Source organism: Girardinichthys multiradiatus, chromosome 19 (assembly GCF_021462225.1).
Source record: "Girardinichthys multiradiatus isolate DD_20200921_A chromosome 19, DD_fGirMul_XY1, whole genome shotgun sequence".
Lineage (NCBI taxonomy): Eukaryota > Metazoa > Chordata > Actinopteri > Cyprinodontiformes > Goodeidae > Girardinichthys > Girardinichthys multiradiatus.
Window position 1 is genome coordinate 17,978,054 of NC_061811.1, and position 20,267 is coordinate 17,998,320.

General features: G+C 39.8%; 1 protein-coding gene across 9 annotated transcripts in view; it reads left to right on the plus strand.

Moving 5' to 3' along the window:
• The window catches only part of ralgapa2 (Ral GTPase activating protein catalytic subunit alpha 2), a 152,494-nt gene extending 134,897 nt beyond the window's left edge, over positions 1 to 17,597 (plus strand). For 4 of the 9 annotated variants that reach the window (XM_047344788.1, XM_047344794.1, XM_047344789.1 and 1 more), the window contains 2 exons: positions 5,300 to 5,421; positions 14,193 to 17,597. In XM_047344788.1, the coding sequence (XP_047200744.1) occupies positions 5,300 to 5,421; positions 14,193 to 14,347 (277 nt within the window). In that variant the 3' untranslated portion in view covers positions 14,348 to 17,597. Of the gene's footprint in view, positions 1 to 5,299; positions 5,422 to 9,202; positions 9,263 to 11,066; positions 11,117 to 13,797; positions 13,849 to 14,192 lie in introns of all 9 variants that reach the window. The other 5 variants (XR_007035021.1, XR_007035023.1, XM_047344790.1 and 2 more) reach the window with 5 other exon arrangements.
• Positions 17,598 to 20,267: the final 2,670 nt, after the last annotated feature.

Below are 20,267 nucleotides of genomic sequence, written 5' to 3' on the forward strand. Positions count from 1 at the left end.
CATCTGAGCTGTGGATCTCTGCAGGTCCTCATGGGCTTCCTAGCTGATTCTCTGACTGCTGCTCTCTTTACCCAGGATGTCAGTTTAGGTGGTCGTTATGTGTTTGCATGTTTGCAGTTGTGCAGTGTTCTTTCGGCTTTGGGACAATAGATTGTGTACTACACTGAGAGATGTTCAAAGTTGGAATATTAACCTTGCTTCAAACTAATTAGCAGTATTATCCCTGACCTTTCTTGTGTTTTTCTTGGTCCGAAGCTTTTTCCAACTTGTCCTAGGGGTGGGCAACTCCAGACCCGAGATGGCAGGTTTTTCGATGTGTCCTTGGTCTAACACACCTGAATCAAATGGCTGAATTATCTCCTCACTATGCAGTCAACTTCTGCACATGCCTGGTCAGCCATACATCTGATTTGGGTGTGTTGGACTAAGGACACATCTAAGTGTTGCAGACCACCGGCCCTGGAGTTGCCCCCCCCCTGCTCTAGACTTAATTTAGGGGTATCAGATTAAAGTCCTCAATACAAATACTTGCCACACTTTTCGGATATTGATCTGTAAAGTTTTTTGAGAAAACTTTGCACCATCTTTCCACTTCATAGTGGTGAAGCACAGTTGGTGTCTCATAATAGTCATATTGATAGATGAATGTCTTTGCAAAGCTCTGTATAATTTTTGAATGAGATTACTTTTCAGGAGCATGCTCTCTTACCTCATCCTTTGTCTTATTCTCCAGTTTTTGTCTGTAACCCTGAACAGATTGGCTATCGTACCCGCTGGTGTGTCTCTGCACAGGTGCCCGTCATCCCTGCTTTGCCATGGTTCCCCTCAAAGCCATTGGTCATGGCTGCCTTGGCCCCTGCTGTGGCGGCATGTGCCCACCACAGGCTTCTTGCCCAGTGACTGTCTTGTCCTATCTATCTAACCCAGACCAGCGCCCCTCGGCCCAGTCCAGCCTATCTCAGCTTAGCCTGGTTCATCCTTGGCGTCCTCTTCAGCTTTTTTCACTCTACCCAGGCAATCATAATGAGATGGGGGAGGAGGGCATCAGCGTTCAATAAGTTCAGCTTTGTGTGTTTGAGACTTCATGCGTTCGTCAAGCAATTTGTCAGGCATTGTTTGAGAAGAAAACATGGACACGGAGAATAGTCTGACTCATTGTCAAAAATATTCGCTCACCCACACATTGTTAAATCTCAGGGTACTTATAGTCATCATGGCATCAAATAGTCTTTTTTTACCCCAATGGTTCCCTAAACTATATTTTATCCCACACCTTTCTCCATTCCACAACAGACTTAGCAGGATATTTCCATGATAATGATATGATAATGGCTATCAGAATATTTTTCCACCCTCACCCAGAAGCCATTTTGCAGGCTTATTTATCTATTTATTTATTGGAGTTTCCCCCATTCTAAATCCAGCCATCCATCCTGCATGCTGGCTGCCCAGGCCTCAGTCACTGCTTGTCACTCTGAATTTCTAATGGGTCCAATTTTCCCCCTGATGGCACGGAGAAGTGGCAGGCAGCAGATCGGGGAGGGTGGTCCTAGACATGCTGCCTGCAGCAGGGGTTCTATTAGACAGAGGAGAGGGACGAGAGTAGCGAGAGGAGAGCTTTTCAGCATCGCGCCAGCATTGATGTAGTCTTTTTTTCTCTTTTTTTTTGATTATTTTGGAGACTGCATTTTCATTTGGGGCTGTGTGGCATGGCTGATTGTTCCATTTTTGCTTCTGGCTGGGATGATGATGGTGGAGCTGTCTGGTCCAGCAAAGCTACCTCACACTATGTGTTTTATGTAGCAACCACCAGTCAATTCAAATGACTTTAATAACCTTAAGTCAGCCAATTTCACTAACTATTTTATATGTATATATATCTATATATATATAGATATAGATATACAGTACAGACCAAAAGTTCGCAAACACTGAAGCTCATCAACAGAATGCCAAGAGTGTGTGGAGCAGTAATCAAAGCAAAAGGTGGCTACTTTGAAGAACCTAGAATATAAGACATATTTTCAGTTGTTTCACACTTTTTTGTTCAGTATATAATTCCACATGTTAATTGATGCCTTCAGTGTGAAGCTACAATATTCATAGTCATGAAAATAAAGACAACTCTTTGAATGAGAAGGTGTGTCCAAACTCTTGGTCTGTACTGAAGATATATATATATATATATATATATATATATATACAGGTCCTTCTCAAAATATTAGCATATTGTGATAAAGTTCATTATTTTCCATAATGTCATGATGAAAATGTAACATTCATATATTTTAGATTCATTGCACACTAACTGAAATATTTCAGGTCTTTTATTGTCTTAATACGGATGATTTTGGCATACAGCTCATGAAAACCCAAAATTCCTATCTCACAAAATTAGCATATCATTAAAAGGGTCTCTAAACGAGCTATGAACCTAATCATCTGAATCAACGAGTTAACTCTAAACACCTGCAAAAGATTCCTGAGGCCTTTAAAACTCCCAGCCTGGTTCATCACTCAAAACCCCAATCATGGGTAAGACTGCCGACCTGACTGCTGTCCAGAAGGCCACTATTGACACCCTCAAGCAAGAGGGTAAGACACAGAAAGAAATTTCTGAACGAATAGGCTGTGTCCAGAGTGCTGTATCAAGGCACCTCAGTGGGAAGTCTGTGGGAAGGAAAAAGTGTGGCAGAAAACGCTGCACAACGAGAAGAGGTGACCGGACCCTGAGGAAGATTGTGGAGAAGGGCCGTTCCAGACCTTGGGGGACCTGCGGAAGCAGTGGACTGAGTCTGGAGTAGAAACATCCAGAGCCACCGTGCACAGGCGTGTGCAGGAAATGGGCTACAGGTGCCGCATTCCCCAGGTCAAGCCACTTTTGAACCAGAAACAGCGGCAGAAGCGCCTGACCTGGGCTACAGAGAAGCAGCACTGGACTGTTGCTCAGTGGTCCAAAGTACTTTTTTCAGATGAAAGCAAATTCTGCATGTCATTCGGAAATCAAGGTGCCAGAGTCTGGAGGAAGACTGGGGAGAAGGAAATGCCAAAATGCCAGAAGTCCAGTGTCAAGTACCCACAGTCAGTGATGGTCTGGGGTGCCGTGTCAGCTGCTGGTGTTGGTCCACTGTGTTTTATCAAGAGCAGGGTCAATGCAGCTAGCTATCAGGAGATTTTGGAGCACTTCATGCTTCCATCTGCTGAAAAGCTTTATGGAGATGAAGATTTCATTTTTCAGCACGACCTGGCACCTGCTCACAGTGCCAAAACCACTGGTAAATGGTTTACTGACCATGGTATCACTGTGCTCAATTGGCCTGCCAACTCTCCTGACCTGAACCCCATAGAGAATCTGTGGGATATTGTGAAGAGAACGTTGAGAGACTCAAGACCCAACACTCTGGATGAGCTAAAGGCCGCTATCGAAGCATCCTGGGCCTCCATAAGACCTCGGCAGTGCCACAGGCTGATTGCCTCCATGTCACGCCGCATTGAAGCAGTCATTTCTGCAAAAGGATTCCCGACCAAGTATTGAGTGCATAACTGTACATGATTATTTGAAGGTTGACGTTTTTTGTATTAAAAACACTTTTCTTTTATTGGTCTTATGAAATATGCTAATTTTGTGAGATAGGAATTTTGGGTTTTCATGAGCTGTATGCCACAATCATCTGTATTAAGACAATAAAAGACCTGAAATATTTCAGTTAGTGTGCAATGAATCTAAAATATATGAATGTTAAATTTTCATCATTACATTATGGAAAATAATGAACTTTATCACAATATGCTAATATTTTGAGAAGGACCTGTATAGATAGATAGATAGAGAGAGAGAGATCAGTGGATCAGTGTCTACCTATTGTTAGTGAACTGAATAAAGAGGCAAAGCAAGCCTACTTAACTAATAAGAAAGAGCAAATAAGAAACAGGACACAAAATCAATGTTAACTATAAACAATTTTTGACTGAGAGTGGAACTGGAGCATGCTTTCATTAAGAATTAAGCCAATTAAATACATAAAACCTATCAAAAGCCTCGTAGGCTCTCAGATGATCAGTTTTCAGCATCTAAATTAAAGATTTTTTTTCTCATCCGAGAAGAGAAATATAATGACGAAAAAGGGTAGAAGCAAAGTCAAAATGTTAGGAGTTGATTTTTGGAGCTAATGAGGTAACAGGACTCTCATTAGTGAATCAGATTTTACTCTGTGACGCTAGGGAATCTCAGACACGTTACTTAAGAAAAATATTTCTTTTAAGCTAAAACACTGACACTAAGACAACAGCTTGAAATCTTAAGCCCCTTTTAGATCATGGTTCTGCAATAAACACAACCACAAATGCCCCATTACAAATAACTTCATCCTTTGTCATATTACAGCTTGATCTTGGAAGCAGATTGTGTGCTTTCACAACATGCAGTTGAGATTGCAGAACCAAAGGGGAATGGTTGACAGCTCAGAGGACTCACTTGGACAACGTGTAAGATGTGTGGGATTTTCCAGGGGAAATTATCAAAGGTCTGAGTTTATGTCGCAATCAAATCCATTCATTTCTTTAAATACAAGCAAAGTCATACATAGTTGCGGGTCTGTGACTACCTCCACAAGTGGTCACAGACCCGCCCCCCATCATTTGTCAGGACCTTTTAGTTGATCGTGTGGCTTCAAGAACACATAAAGATGATGGAATGAAAGGATGAACTGAATGGGACATTATGAGAGACTAGCATAATGTATTAGGAAAGATGTTTCATTTTGTCTTGAAAGGTCTCTTTGTAGATGAAAAGGTCAAAGTTCAAAGGTTTGTTGACGCAAGGGCAGCACAATATTAGAAAATCGTGCAATATCGGCTGCAATAGATCGACATTTTCGTCACTGCTTCTTGTTATCTCTGCTTTTGACAGTCTCTGTGACCTTTAGCATTTTAGGAACTATCATCTGTGTGTTTGTGAGGATCTCCTGTGGTAGGATTCCATCAGGCAGCCTTAATAACATAATTGTCTTTAAAGGGAGAACTCGTGACACATATTGTTGCATTCCAAACAGCCTTTTCTGATATTTTTATTGTAAGGATTAAATTGATATATTGTGCAGGTCTACGTTACGCTTCATTGAGGTGTGTATAAAACATAAATTCATCTTTTCTTTTTCTTATGTTACACAGAAAATGATGCATTTCTACCATCGAGGGACTGGTTCATGTGAATTTATCTGAATAGATCAAAGTGTGCATCAGTTGCTTTTGTTTTCTTCTCCTACACATTATGTTTGCTCCTTTAATGAGGATTCGCCAGCTACGAGGAACGAGCACTCTACTTGGAGGCCATTGTTCAGAACCACAGAGAGGTCATGACCTTTGAAGACTTTGCTTCGCAGGTCTTCTCCCCCTCCCCTGCCTATTCAGCGAGCGGGACAGGTGAGAAATAAACATCTCATTGCTGCATCATTTGTCCTCTCTTCTTTTTTCATTTGTTTTCTTACCTCCCTTGGTGCATTAGTCTCCCCTCCTTCACAACACACCTGTTTGCCCCCTTCTCCCTCCCCTCCACTCTTCTTCAACGCCTACGCTTACTGATGAATATCAAACGACAAGCCCTGGCTCTTCATGCGCTCCGACTGACTTCAAACACACTGCTTTCTCCACTTCCTCAAGCCCCACTCACGCTACTTTGTTCATCCTTTTTTGTTTTTTCAAACTGCATCTTTCCATCCAATTACTTCCCCCATGAATATAAGCAGCCCCTTAAATGCCAGTTGCAGAGTGTCTGTTTGTGTTTACGTCTGTGTGTGTGTGTTTTCTCATGAGCTCAGTCACTAACACTTAAAAGATCTGACAGACAAACAGCAGCCCGCGGATGTCAGCACAGCCCTCTTATCAGTCCATGATGAATAGAATGGAAAACGTGTCTTATCTTGTTCTTCCTCCGTGTAGCAGCTCTGATCGATCTGCAGCAGCCCTGAAATCAATACAAGATTGCACTTTTCTACTCTTTTGGATCCCGACACACATTCTGTTTTGACAGGGAAAGCACTTCACAATACCACACCACAGATGCCTTGTCATTTTCAGATATGTCAGGGCTTATACTTATTAACGGTGCTTTAGCGTGCATGCAGCATGTTTACCGTGAGTGAGGACAAGTGAAAATTAACTGCGGTCTATTTTCTAGTGTTTCCGTCTGTGTGTTGGATTTTAGATAGGAGCAGGTGTGACATTCAGGCAGACAAGAAGTTGTCAGTCACGTTTCCATACCGTTGGCCGCTGCTTCCTGCAAAGGTGTCAAATCTCCTTCAGTTGCAAGAAAAAAATACCCACACATTAAAGGAAAACACATTTCTCTTTAATTCTATTTGTTTTCTGATAAAAAGATGGCATTTCTATTAAGTGTTTTAAATTCAAACATCAATTCAGAAATAGTTAAAGCAAGAAACCTCTCTCATTTTGACATAAATATAATAACATGATTATAAGAGAATGGAGAACAACAAGAAGTGAAATAATTTAGAATAGATGTTACTTTAGCATTAGTGAAAGTATGTTCCTGTCTGTAATGTCATCACGTATAAAATTGAAACATATAGTGCCAGGCAACAATATTCATAACCTTTGATCATTTTCATATTTTGGTTAATTTTAATCACAAACCTCAATGTATTTTATTGCATGTTTATACCAACCCAAAGGGGTGCATAGCTGTGAAGTGGAAGTAAAAGAATGAATGGTTTTTAAATTGTTTTTACAGATAAAATCTGAGAAGTGTGCCATGCCTTTGTTTTCAGCCCGCCTGACTCAGCATTTTCTAGAACCGCTACAATTACAGTTTCAAGTCTTTTGGGGCCTGTCTCTACCAGCTTTGCACATCCAGAGACAGACATGTTTGCACATTCTTTGCAAAATATCCCTATCTTAGTCAGATTTGATGGAGAACATCTGGGAACATCAATTTTTGATTCGTGCCAAAAATTCTCCATTTTATTTAGGTCTGGACTTTGACTAGGCCTTCCTAACACAGGAATATTGGAGCTCTGGTTGGATGCTTAGAATTGTTGTGTGGCTGAAAAATCTGTTTTAGCCAGTGCAAATATGGAGTTTTAAAATGAAAAATATTTAGCAACGCTTTCAAAAATTAAATTATGAATCTAAAAGTTTCTTATTATCATCTTATTTCTGCTTCATCATATCTTATTTTTTGGTTAATGAAAAACTCTGTCACACTGTTGTGGTCAGTGTGAGTAAAACCGTGATTGTCTTGTTACACTGAGAGAGTTCCTTAAAGTAAAACGAAAAGCAGAATAATGGGTAGATGTAAGGAGCAGAGCAACTCAAAGGCCAGTCTAAAGCAGACATGGGTCCAGCTTAGGGTCTTCTTCTAGGATGTTCTTGGTCCGCAGGTTTTTCACATAATACCAATGTCGTCCATTGAAGAAAACTTGGTAAATCAGTGAGGTTCAGCCGTTTATTTTTTTATTAATAGTAAATTGTATGGAGAAAGGCTTCACGTGCAGTTAATACTTGGCTATCTTGCAATGCTCCAGTTAGGCTTTTGGTTACATTAAAAGTACAAATCAGTTCTTAAGTACAGATAACACAGTAAAACGCATAACCTTCATTAATACCATTGATGTCATAACATTTGCATTTTCTGTTATGTGATGTATAGAAGAAATATTGGCCTACTCTTCCTTGTAAATTTGTTCTAGTTTAGCCAGGTTAACAGTGTCTGTTTAAGGTCAAGCCTTAACATCTCAGTGGGATTTTTAGTTTGGACTTTGGCTAGGCCAGTCCAACCCTTCTTTTTTGAGCCCTTCAGATGTGGAGTTGCTGGTGTACTTTGGATCATTGACTTGCTGCATAACCAAGTGCTCTTGAGCTTAAAATCACATACTGATGGACGGATATTCACCGCCAGGATTTTCTGGTTGAGACCAGAATTTAAGGTTCTGTCAATATTGGCACGCCGTCCAGGTCCTGAAGCAGCAAAGCAGTTTCAGACTATCACACTTACAGATGTACCGGGACACAGACCTTCCTAAAAGTTCCACTTTTGTCTCAGTCTACTGAATAATTTCCAAAAGTCTTGGGAATCATCAAGATGTTTTTTGGGACTTATGAAATTGGCATTTGTGTTCTTTTAGGTCAGCATTGGTTTTTGCCTTGGAAGTCTCCCATAGATGTCATTTATGCCCAAAGTCTTTTTTATTTTTTAATAATAAACACTGAATTCAACTGAGGTCTGCAGTGCTGCAGATGTTTTGTGTTCTTTTGATAAGTTCCTGACACCCTCTTGGTGCATTTTTTGTGCCAGCTTTTCCTGGGCTTGTACCATGTTTTCTCAGTTAGTTTTTCTTACTTTCGTTCTCTAGAGTTGAAAATCCTCAAAAACACTTTTGGAACAAATTCCAATTTTTTTTATTTTTTTTTATTGAGGCATAATGTGTTACTTGTTCAGATCTTTTAGCCTTTTTTATGTTGTCAGACAGGTTCTAATTAAGCGATTATTTGATTATTCAGGTCAGGAGGAACCAGGCTTGGGTCTGGCTAGTGAGATTAAACCAGAAAAAGTTGTTAATCACAGCTGATTCATGATTTAACAAGGGGAGCAATGATATTCTCACATAGGGACAGGTTGTGGGTAGCTTTTTTCCTCTTAATAAATGAGTCATCATTTTAAAATGGGTTAAAATAGGCTATTAAAGTTATCTTTATCTAATATTTTAAAAAAATAATGATCTGATAGATTTATGTTGGACAAAAAAGCAAAAACAGAAGAAATCTGTCTGGAGATGAACATTTTTTTTTTTTTCTTTTGGAAGACCAGTCAGGAAAAATGTATCTCCCTCCTGTCAAGTGTATGTAATTTTTGCACTGATGTGCACTTTTGTATTTATAAGTACAAACCTGGTGTAACAGTGCTCATAGGAACACATTTGCCAACTTGAGTTGTTGACTTCTTAAGTCTATTCTGAGAACCCTCAACAATATGCCAGGCTTATAGCGTTGATTATAATTTAATTTAAGTGTTAGCTGGCTGACTGCTCCCCAGCTCACACTTCTCAACAGTGCTGCAGCTCTCCAGTTTCTTTTATTCATGCAGGGCTGTGTTTATATGCAACTTTGTCCTCCCCATCTGCTTGTCTGTCAGTCCTGCTATGGCTGCCATTGCTGCCACTAACATGTCATCCATCCTCCATGACAGCGTGCAGGCGTTGGCCGGGGATGGTTTGGGACATGGAGTACCCCTGGGCCAAGCTGGATTGTAAGACTGCCTGTTTCTTTCATATTTGGCATGGCGTTCAGCCCATTATCATTCACCATTCAGCCGTTCACTTTCACTCTGATCCTGACATCATCAGACCACTAGAGGCTTTGTTTAAGTTCTGTAAATGCATCCATGTCTTGAGTCCAAGTACATGTCCTGCATGCTGATTTGAACACTACTAACAACACCCATACCAATAGTTAGTTGAATTTGCAGTGCCATGCAAAGGTACTCACACCCCAGAACCTTTTCACATACAACCATGAACTTTAACATATCTTCTGCCATGCCTTTGTTTTCAGCCCGCCTGAAAACAAAGCCATGGGGTTTTGTGTGATTGCCCAACCCAAGGTAGAACATAAATGTGAATTGGAAGTAAAAGAATTCATAGCATTCAGATTTTTTCATTGATGTGTACTCGGCGCCTCTGAGTCAGTACTTTGTAGAACCACCCTTTGCTCCAGTTAGAGCTGCAAGGATGGATGGAGAGCATCTGTGAACATCAGTTTTAAATTCTTGCCACAAATTGGAATTATGTCTGGACTTTGACTAGGCTATTCTAACGTATTGTAGCTCTGACTGTATGTTTACGGTTGTTTTCCTGCTATAAAGTGAGCCTCTGTCTCAGTCTCAAGTCTTTTGCAGCCACCAACAGGTTTTATTTGAGGATTGCCCTGTACTTTGCCCCATTCATCTGAAGTGCAGTGATGGTTTTTCACCACACACAGTGTTTTGCATGTAGACCCAATGATTCAGTATTGATCTCATTTGACCACAGCACCTTCTACCAAACTGCTTATGAGCTTCTTTAAATAATGGCTTCCTTTTTGCCACTCTTCCATAAAGACCAGATTTGCCGAATGCACAACTAGTAATTGTCCTCTGAAGAGATTATCCCACCTGAGCTGTACATGGGGGACCTTTAAAGACAATTGGTTGTACTAGATTTTATTTAGAGTGAACTAAGGAAAGGTGGCTGAACACAGGGTTATATTATAAAATCTCAATGAACTGTATATATGTTTGTGGTTGTAATGTGGCAAAGTGTAAAAAAGTTAAAGGGGAATGGATATTTTTTATAGACTTGAACCCACACATGGCATTAATCCTTTGCTTTATTGCAGCTGCCGTTATCTTCAATGTAACTTCACTCTCACTATGCAGCTTCTTGTGAAACATCATGGCTTCCTGCATGAAGCGGCCCATCTATCCCACAAACTCTCCACCATCAGAGCTCCGTCTTTGCTGTGTTATACCTTGCACTGTTTTTCTTCACTTTTTAGTGTTTTTGTTGTTTTTTTCTGGTCATTTGCTGTACTTCTTAAAATGATTAACAGCACAGGAGAAATAAAGGTTCTCTCAGGATGAAACTACATAAAAGCTGCCATGACCCTTTGAGGTGCCCCAGCATCTTTTACGTCTTCACCCCAACTGCTTTTCTACTCGTAACATTGGCTGTAAATGTTTCTAAGCTTGTTGTTTCCATGTGAACTGCGCACCATTTGAGCTATGGCTTTCAAAATGGTCTTATTTTTTTCACATCTGTGTTACTGGGCACCATCAAACATGACAGTGCCTTCAGAGAAATGCCACTTTATCATTGACTCATCATCCAAAATCAGTTAACCCACTCTTTCTTTAAATTTCTGAGTTACAAAAACCACAACACCACACATGCTGGCTGAAACTCCATCCAAGTGACCCCTTAAAACTAATAATCAGCAGCAATGTGTGTTCTGCTTTTCTGGTGTTTCCACTTTTTTTCTCACAAATGAATATCTACTCTGTTTTTCCTTTTTAGATTAAAAAAATATCTTACAGGTCCAAATGCAAATGCTAGATGTGGCGAAGGTAAGCCAAAGTCAGACTGGAAGCTTGCTTTGGTCCGGCCGCCTTGTCTACCCTTCACTTGTTCCACTCACCCTGACTGTTTTCGCCCAAGCTGCTCCTCTTTTTAAATTCAATACTAACCCAACTTTATTTACTAAATGCTCTTACAAATGGAACAGGAAAGACCGGGTTGTTTATTGGGGGGTGTCCTACTGTTTGGGCCAGGCTGGTAAATGAGAGCGATGTGTGGCGACAATTAGCACCTGACTAAGTAGCAGCATGAGAATAAAGCTACACTTCTGGTCCTTGCTTCTGCATGTGGTGCTCCTTTATCTCTTCCCCATCCAAACATTTTTCTCTTTTCTTTCTTTCCTTTTTTCTAACCCCCCACCCACCCCCCTTCTCATTTCCTCCTGTTGGAGTGTGCCTGTTTGCCTGGGGCACACTCTGAGACTAACACCTGCCGCACTGGAAGACGTCTTTGTCATCTAAAGCCTTGTTTGAACTGCTGCATCGGGGACCAATGATAGTGCAGGACCATTTAAAGGGTCCCCGGATTTATATTTTATTTTTTTGCCTCATTTAATCTTTCTCTTCTTCTTTTGATCTAAAACAAATGGGACTTTAAGGAAGTTTTGAATGTGCAGGTTTATAATAAAAATAAATATATTTAGATTCTTCTTGATTCAGGATATTTTTACTATAATAGGCTGTACACTGTAAAACATAATTTTGAGGCAAATACAGCCAGGAACATGGCTGGTATGAGATCCTTATGTTATAACCTGGAGTAAAAACATTGTTTTGTGGTATTTAAACAATATTACACATATTACTGTTCATTACTGAGGGTTTCAAAGTTTGCAGTTTCAAAGCTGTTGTTGGGTTAAAGTCGTTTTAATGAGACACCACAGAGCTTTCCCCATCTTTTGCTGGGCACTGGCAGTCAGCTGACTGAAAGACAGTTATTGTATTTTTCTCAAACTTGCAGAAAATACCAATTTGGTTGTTTGGAAATATTTTAACTTTGCTCACTCATTCAAAGATATTGTTCTTCTACAACGGCAGTTGGAAGGCTACGAGCTGGTTGGCAAGATCATTTCAAATAGAAGCAACCGGGTCAAAAAAGTAACACAAAAATAAATTATAAAAGGTAAGACATTCACAAATGTCAAATGAAATTGTAATCAACATTTCATATTGATTAGAACACAGGTGTCTCGCCAGTAGAGTATATATTGTTGGCATTTTTTAAAAGTGATTCTGATCCAAATCTTAACCTGTCATTCCTTATAGCCATTATTTACCAGATAAAATGAGTTACCCCAGGCTGGCTTATTAAAAATAAACATAAAAATGATCCATTCTTTTAAACAGCTCTTAAACGGATCTTTTAGATCTGTTCCTATCTAAGAACCGCAAATCTCAGTAAATCTTAACTCTTCTTAAAGAGCAGAAGCACAAGAAGGTATAATAATCTGCACAATGAGCATTCATTAGCTTTTTAAATGTAGTGGGTGTTTATTTTATATTTTAAGTCTTTGTATCTAAACCAAATTAATAGAATAAATGTTATCGACAACATGATTATGTTAAATTAGTTTAGCAGCAGTAGGAATTATTGTTGCTGTTTTAAATAAAGGTAATTATATCACGTTACTGATTTTTGGTTTAATTCTTGGCTTTTTTTTAACTCCAGGGTATCATACATGAGAATCTGATCCCGGCATATCCATATATCTTAAAAGCCAAATTTGTCGTTTTTGTAAGCACAGGAAAAAAATGGAGTAGTGTTCTTAAAGTCAGCTGACCAGCAGTGCGCAGCAACTGGTAGGAAAGGGGCGGTGTTATGTTACTCTATGCTATAGAGCACTTTCAGTAAAAGGACCTATAGCTGGAGGATGGAAAAGTTCAGCAGCTTTCAAACCATAGCTTTTTAAAACCTTGTACCGGTAACCGGACCTTTAACTGTCTAAGAGCTGCATAGAAAGAGATAACTGTTTAATGCCATTAAGAGAAACCTGTTGAGTGTGTTCTACCTTTAACATATTTTTGCTTTCTTTTATTTAGTCAGAGGTGTTTACAGCAGATTTGTTTTTCATTTATTGTTGGAATGACCACTTTGTAGTGAAGATTATGGAAATGCAAACGTTCCCCTGCATACATTTTTAGCCAAGCATCTCCCTCTTTTACATTTAAATACAGAATTTTTAGAATGAATTTTCACCTCCCCTCCTGTAGCCCTGCACAATGCCCACACCCAGTGTTTCATCCTCGGCCCAGCCTCCTCTCCCGGCGAGCTGCAGCGCTGGATGCTGCCGGTGTCCACTGTGCTGCTGAGTGTCTGTTACTCCAGCCATCTGCCATTCCTTTTAGCTGCTGCAACTTGAGATGCCTCGGAAAAATGGCAGGAAATAAAAGGATAGGAAAGAAAATAGGCAAGCAGATGCCATCTCAACAAAGCAGAAAAGTTGTTTAAACGAGCGGAGGGGGGAGGCCCCCAGTAGTTCGGATTCGGTCGGAGGGCACAGCCAGGAAGTCGACGTTCACAATACTTGATTGTCCTCAGCAGCATTATTACAGTTAGTCGTCCCATAATCACTGATGGGAACTTTTTTTTTCTAAAAAATGACAAGGTGTCACAATGGGAAAGCTCCAATATTCACAACAAGAGTGTAATGTGTAATTTTGTTTTCATTCAGAGCATTCTGCCGTCACGCTGTGAACTGGATGCTTTCCTTAAAGCTGCAAAGGTGGCCTTTCTTTTTGCATCATATAAGCAAAGGGGGGAAACATGGGCTTCTCTTTTAACAAGCTTTGCTTTTCTACAGCATGTGGAAAAAGGCATGTAACTTTTCAAAATGGGCTGTTTATTCCAATTAACCTGAGTTGACATACTTCAGATCCTAACCAGTGATTTTTTTTTTTCCTTTTGCAGTTTCTGTTGTAGCCTTGTGAATGTTGGTGAAAATCCTTGTGAGCTTGGTTTAATGAGGAATCAAATGCATGACGCAGCATGCTGGGATGAACATTATACAGTTTGTGTTTAACTGTTAAACTTCTCTTTCTGCAAACTCTTCATCCATCTCTCTGTTAGGATCCCTCACTGGCAGCGTGAGCCCCGAAGGCGGAAATACGGCGGCGACGGACTCCGTCGAGCAGGTGTCTCCCACCCTGCCCCGTTCCACGAAACACAGAGTTTCGGGAAAACTCCGCAGATCAGCGAGCGCTATAAGCAAATCTTCAAACTAAGCTCTTCAGCCCGTCCCCCATTCCCAAGAGTGAAGCCTTTATTCTGCTGTGGAAGAACCTCACACACCCTGCCGGGACTGCAAGATTGTTTTTCGTTGTTGTTTATTTTGTGTCATATAAACATGACCTTGTTGTAATTTTTAATTTAAGTGGCTATCAATGATCTTTGTCTCCATATTTCAGTTTGTTTTACTGGTTTAATTGAGACAGGCACAAGACTAAACTATATTCATCAAGGTGGATTCATCATAGGAAGACTTAAAAGTCTTAATATAAACTGTGATCCAAATGTGATTTTTTTTTATTATTATTCTAGATTCTAGAGCTCTCTGAAAGCACTAGAAAAACTGATGTTCTTACCATAGTAAGGAAATGGAAGACTGCTTCAAGCTGTTTCTTCTTCAGTTAATTCAACACTTAATGTAAAGAAGCACTGTAATGATACAGTTTGTGCTAAACTTGCACAGTGGATTGGTGTCCTTTTAGATATTTTTGTCCTTTTACCTCTTTGCATCTGCTACTGCCTTCCTGTGTCGATGATTCCACGTCAGGTTGTGACTGACGCTCTTGTCCTGCTCTGTAGCATCGCTTGTGAAAGAATGATGCATTTTTGGACCACCTTTCCAGGTGGGTATGCACTACCACACTTGGGTACAGAGTCTCTGCAATGTCCGAGTTGTTTTTTGTTGTTGTTGTTTTTCTCCATCGGACAATCGATGGCATCCTTTCAACTTGAAATGAAATTTGTTTTTGTATTTTTTACCTCTCATTTTCCACTTTAAATGAATTCCAATAGATTTTGTCACCATTTGATTTATGCAACTCTGCTGAAATGAGAAAAGACTGCGTTTGTAATCGTTCTATGATGTCATTAACTTGGGCTCATGTCCGGTAATTGGATAAGTTTCCTCCCGTCTCTTTCCTCCGCCATCAGTTTTCTCTGTCTTGCGATGACACCGACATTCCAACATTCCCAACCTACCGACGTTTTTGCACTCGCTCATCATTCGCATTGAATGATCCTCTTACGTTTGTTTGGGATTGAAATTGCTTTAAATTTTTTCTTCTGTGTTTGCTAAATTTAATGAGTTGAATTATTTTGTGTTGTGTTGTTGTAACATGAATCCTTTGTTGTTTAGAGGAAAAACAAAAACACCAGACCCTCAGGTGAATCTTTACTCCATGCACTGGTGTGTGTGTGTGTGTGTGTGTGTGTGTGTAAATGTGACTTATGCGACCCTCTAGAGTCTGTTCATGTACACGAGTCTGTCTGATGGAGCCTCTCACAGTGCCTGTGTAATAAGAAGTATTAATAGAATTAGAAATGCGCCGATGTCTGCTTTGACCTGCCGATGCCAATTTTAGCACATCGTTTCTTTAAGAACTACAATATAATGACAGCATTTAAAGTATTATTTCTATTCTTCCGGCTGTGACTGGTTGCTGTTAAACAGGGTTAACTATTATTTTTTTAGAAAGGCCTAATGATTGAGTTGACATTTAAAACAGGCTTTAACATCTTAAATTAGCAATCAGTACAGTTGGTGCACATAGCGTTACTAAAACGACAAGATGCTACAAAGATAATTCTAGCTTTAGCATCGTTCGCAACTAACAGCTAGTTGCAGTGTTGTGACAGTACTTGTCAATTCATATATCTGGCCTATTAACTGAACTACTTCCTTTTAAACTTTAAAATGCGTGCTGCAAACATTTGTGCGGTGTGGCAGGCTTATAGTAATAGCTTACACTTAACTTATCATACGAACTATATGCTGATAGCAACTGGATAACACTGCTGAAGACAGATTTCACTTTGACCAGCAATATAGTATAATTTTCATACCGACAAAATTTTAACACCCCTGCTGCCAATATTTCACCACATTCATAACAAAAGGATAAAACAGAGCAACTTTACTGTATTCTGTTTAGCCTTCCTGTTTTCTGCTAAAAGGTTTGCTCTCTTTCAGCTTAAATTAACAACCATTTCTTAGAAATCACAAATTATATAGCTTCTTACATGTCTGCTTCCTCTGACTTAATTTTTAAACTCACCGATTCTGAAAATAGCAAAAGTTGAATCATCTTTGTTCGGTTGGTTTGGTAAAAAATTGAGTCTATTTTGACCGGTTGGCCACCAGCTGATTTCTTGGTGCATCTCTAAATTTAAGGCTTCTTTTTCCACCGTGTTAAACATCATATGATCGTCTCCTCTTTGGCCAAGTGCCTATTGTCCTCTGAATCTCTGTTGATCAGTGTCCTGTGCCTCACTCAAAAACAACAGGTGGATTTAGGATTAATTTTATAACATGCTGTTCCATCCTCATCTCAGAAAGGAGTTGAGTGTAACCAACTCCTGCTCTTTCCCATGATGCTCTTTCTCTCCATCATTTGTCCTCCTGAGGCCCGGGCTCCTTGGGAGGGGTTCAGTTTGGGTTTAGGTGGCGCGCCAGAGCTGAACTCTCACCAGACCTCTTAGCAACAGCCAGACCAGCAGAGCTTACAACCTGCATGCTCAGGTTGTCATGGTAGCCAGGTGTCCACCCCCACCCCTCATTTCCCTCCACACCATGCACTAACACTGTACACTCACACTCTCTGAGAGCTCCACCCAAGCTGCAACACTATCCCCATCTGTTGCACTACTATGCCTTACTGTCTTTCTCCAACATCTCACCTCCTTTTGTTTGCTCATTCCTACAGCAGAATATGGGGAGTCCGAACAGCAGGGGGTGTCACAGAAAATGTTCTTGTGCTTTTTTTATTTGGTTGGTTTTTCTGAAGAATGTATGAATATATAGGCCTGGATCGCAGCTGTGGTTTTTATTCCTTCACCCCCCCCCCCCCAATGTGTCTCGAAGGAAATACTCATTATGTTGATCTAAAGATTGTAGCTTGTAGAATAATGTCTTTTGAAGGGATATTTTACTCTTTTAGTGGCTTAGTTGCTGGAGGTGTTCGGACCAAGATTGTGCGTCTTATATTTGTGAAGAAAATTAGTTAATTTGTTATTTTTCTCTTCTCGTTTTAGAAATCCTTGTACATTGTGTCAATTTCAGGGGCCTAATTGCCCTCTTAATATAAATATACTAATGCCTGTAATATAATCTTTGTATAAGAGAGCAAAAAAAGCTTGAAATTTTTGTCATTTGTCAACATATCAAACTGTTTTTAATGACCGAAGTCCTGCTATATTCACTGGAAATGTGAAAATTGAAGCATTTCATTAAATCATTTTGAAATTCTACATTTTGTATTTATTTTGTGTTAATGATGTGTTTCTGATTTGAAGTTGTGAGTGTGGATTTTAATATGGGATGCTGCTGTCTCTGCGGGCTTTCTGACCCCAGCCAGGCTGTGCCAGCAGCAGCAGGGGTAACCTGACCCTCCTCCCATCTGTCTCCCCTGCTGCTCAGACCTACTTAGCGGAGGCCTGCGTAATGGAACCTCACCAGGAGGTACAGGTGCAGCGGCTGCAGCACCTACAGGTGCCCCTACCTCTCCCGGGCCACATAAAGGCAGAAGAAAAAGCACTTGACCATAATTGGAGCCCTGAAATGTTGTGTGTGTGAGAAATAATCCTAATGTTACCTAATTTTCACAGGGCTCAGCGCTATTTCCCTCAGTCATTGACTTTAGATATGTTACAACAGAACAGGCTGACACTGTGAATCCATATTGTATTATTTCATGTCTTTGTGGTCTATTTTCACATTTCAAATATATCTGTGCTGCTGAGGGAGGTGGATGTTTAATTAAAAAAAAGTCTATTTTGCTTTGAAAAGGTGCAGAATATTAATAAAACGGTTAACCACAGAAGGAACCGGGGCAGAGGAGGATGAGCTGGGGTGCTAGTACTTTATTTTTAAGCAGTCAGTGGCCTGGGTGGCAAAAGTCATATGTATATTATCTAATAATATGAATTTAATATACAGGGATGCATATGACATTGATTTATAGCATTTATTTTCTTCAGAGCGTTCCGCTTTTAAACATCATTTACTTTCTCTTACAGTTTATCACTTTATCACCCACAAACCTCAGTGTTTGGGATTTTACATAATAGACCAACACAAAATTGTGCATGCTTTTGAAGAGGAACTGAAACACAGGTTTCTCTCTTTTTTTTTTTTTTTTTTTACCTACACAAACTCTGAAAAGTGGGGTGTTTAATTTGTATTAATCAACCTTTAATACCCCTAAATAAAATCCACTGCAACCAGTTGCCTTTAGAAGTCACTTACTGTAATTGGTGAATGTCCCCCTGTGTGTGATTCAGTCACAGTTTGAATACAGCTGTTCTGTGAAGGCTTCAGATTGGAGAACATTAGTGAGTAACGAGTATCATAAAGACCAAGGAACACAGCAGAAAGGTCAGGGGTAAAGTTGTGGAGAAGTTTAAAGCAGAGTTAGGTTGTGAAACAATATCCCTAGATTTGAACATAGCACAGTTCATCCAAAAGTGAGTACAGCTAAACCTCAACCCTACCAAGATGTGGCATTCTACCTAAACTGACAGGCCAGGCAAGGGGAACATTAATCTGAGAAGCAGCCAAGAGGCAACTGGTAAGTTTGGAGGAGCTGCAGAGATCCACAGTGATGCCCTCCAAATATCTTTCCTTTATGGAAGAGTGGCAACCAGAAAGCCATTTTTGATGGAAGCCATTCAGGGAACACAGTAAACAGATTCATGTGTTGGATGGCCCTGTCAAAGTCCAGACGTCATAGCAGGTGGTTTTATACAAAGTCCTGACTGTGAAGATGCTGAATACAAATGCATGCCACACTTTTCAGATTTTAACCATCTATCCTTCCACTTCATGTTTATGTTCTACGTTGAGTTCATCTAAAATCCCAGTCGAATTTTGGTTGAAACGTGACAAAATCTCAAAAGATCCAAGAGTGTGAACACATTTACGAGGCGCTGTAGAGGACAGGGGCATTTTAAAAGTCCTGAAATTCTGTTCTGGCTTTTTATTTTGGTGAACCACCTCAAGTACCTTTACTTTCAAAACGTCAAGTAGTGTTGATTCCCGAACACAACATTTCTGTTGGAAGTTTGAATTGACGCTTTACTTTGAGTTTTACGGGTTGTGCTGGTCAGATCTAAAGACCGCTGTGGACCTGGTGAGTCCTAAATCATCTTGAAACCCAGAAAAAAAATCAAGCTCTGTAAGTTTCTCTTCTTTTTCTGTGAAGCAGAAAGATGTTTTACTGCTCCAGAGGTGAACTCTCATCCACCACCTCTTTTGTCCCGCTGTCATGTCCTGACGTGATATTAAAGGCAGGAGGGGATTTATGATAAGGCCCTAAGTGCTCCTCTCTTCTCTTGAGCCTCTGCAGCGATGATTTACGGAAAATCGCTCTGATAAACGGAGGACTGAATATGGAGGTTCGGTTCTGATTCTAGTTATTCACAGGGATCTTCCCCCGATGACAGATGGAGCTGCAAATCAAACTTTGAAGCTTTTCAAAGTTTAAAACTTTAAAAATGAAATAAAACGTATTTCTTCTCTTTACTGTTACGTAAATCGGACATAAAGGTCTAGTTTTACCTTATTCGGGTCGCTTGAGAATTATTTTAAACAAATATGTACATAACTTAAGTGTACGAACTGCTTATTTTATGTTTTCACGATAAATCCATACATTTGCCCCATTAGAATAAAAGATAAGTCAAACATTAATTTAGATAACATCTAAAAGTTGGAAGTGATTTTTCCCCCTTTAATTTTCAGTTTTCTTTGGATTGTTATACTTTAATGTTTTAAATGAGAGAAAGAAAATCATAGAAACAAAATAAATAAAGCAAAACATAAAGTGGATTGTTTAATAAGTACATTTAATCCTACTAAATGTATTTATTTTTAAAAGAAGTAGTTTATTTGAAAAAGTTCAAGCACTCTCAGCCCGTGTG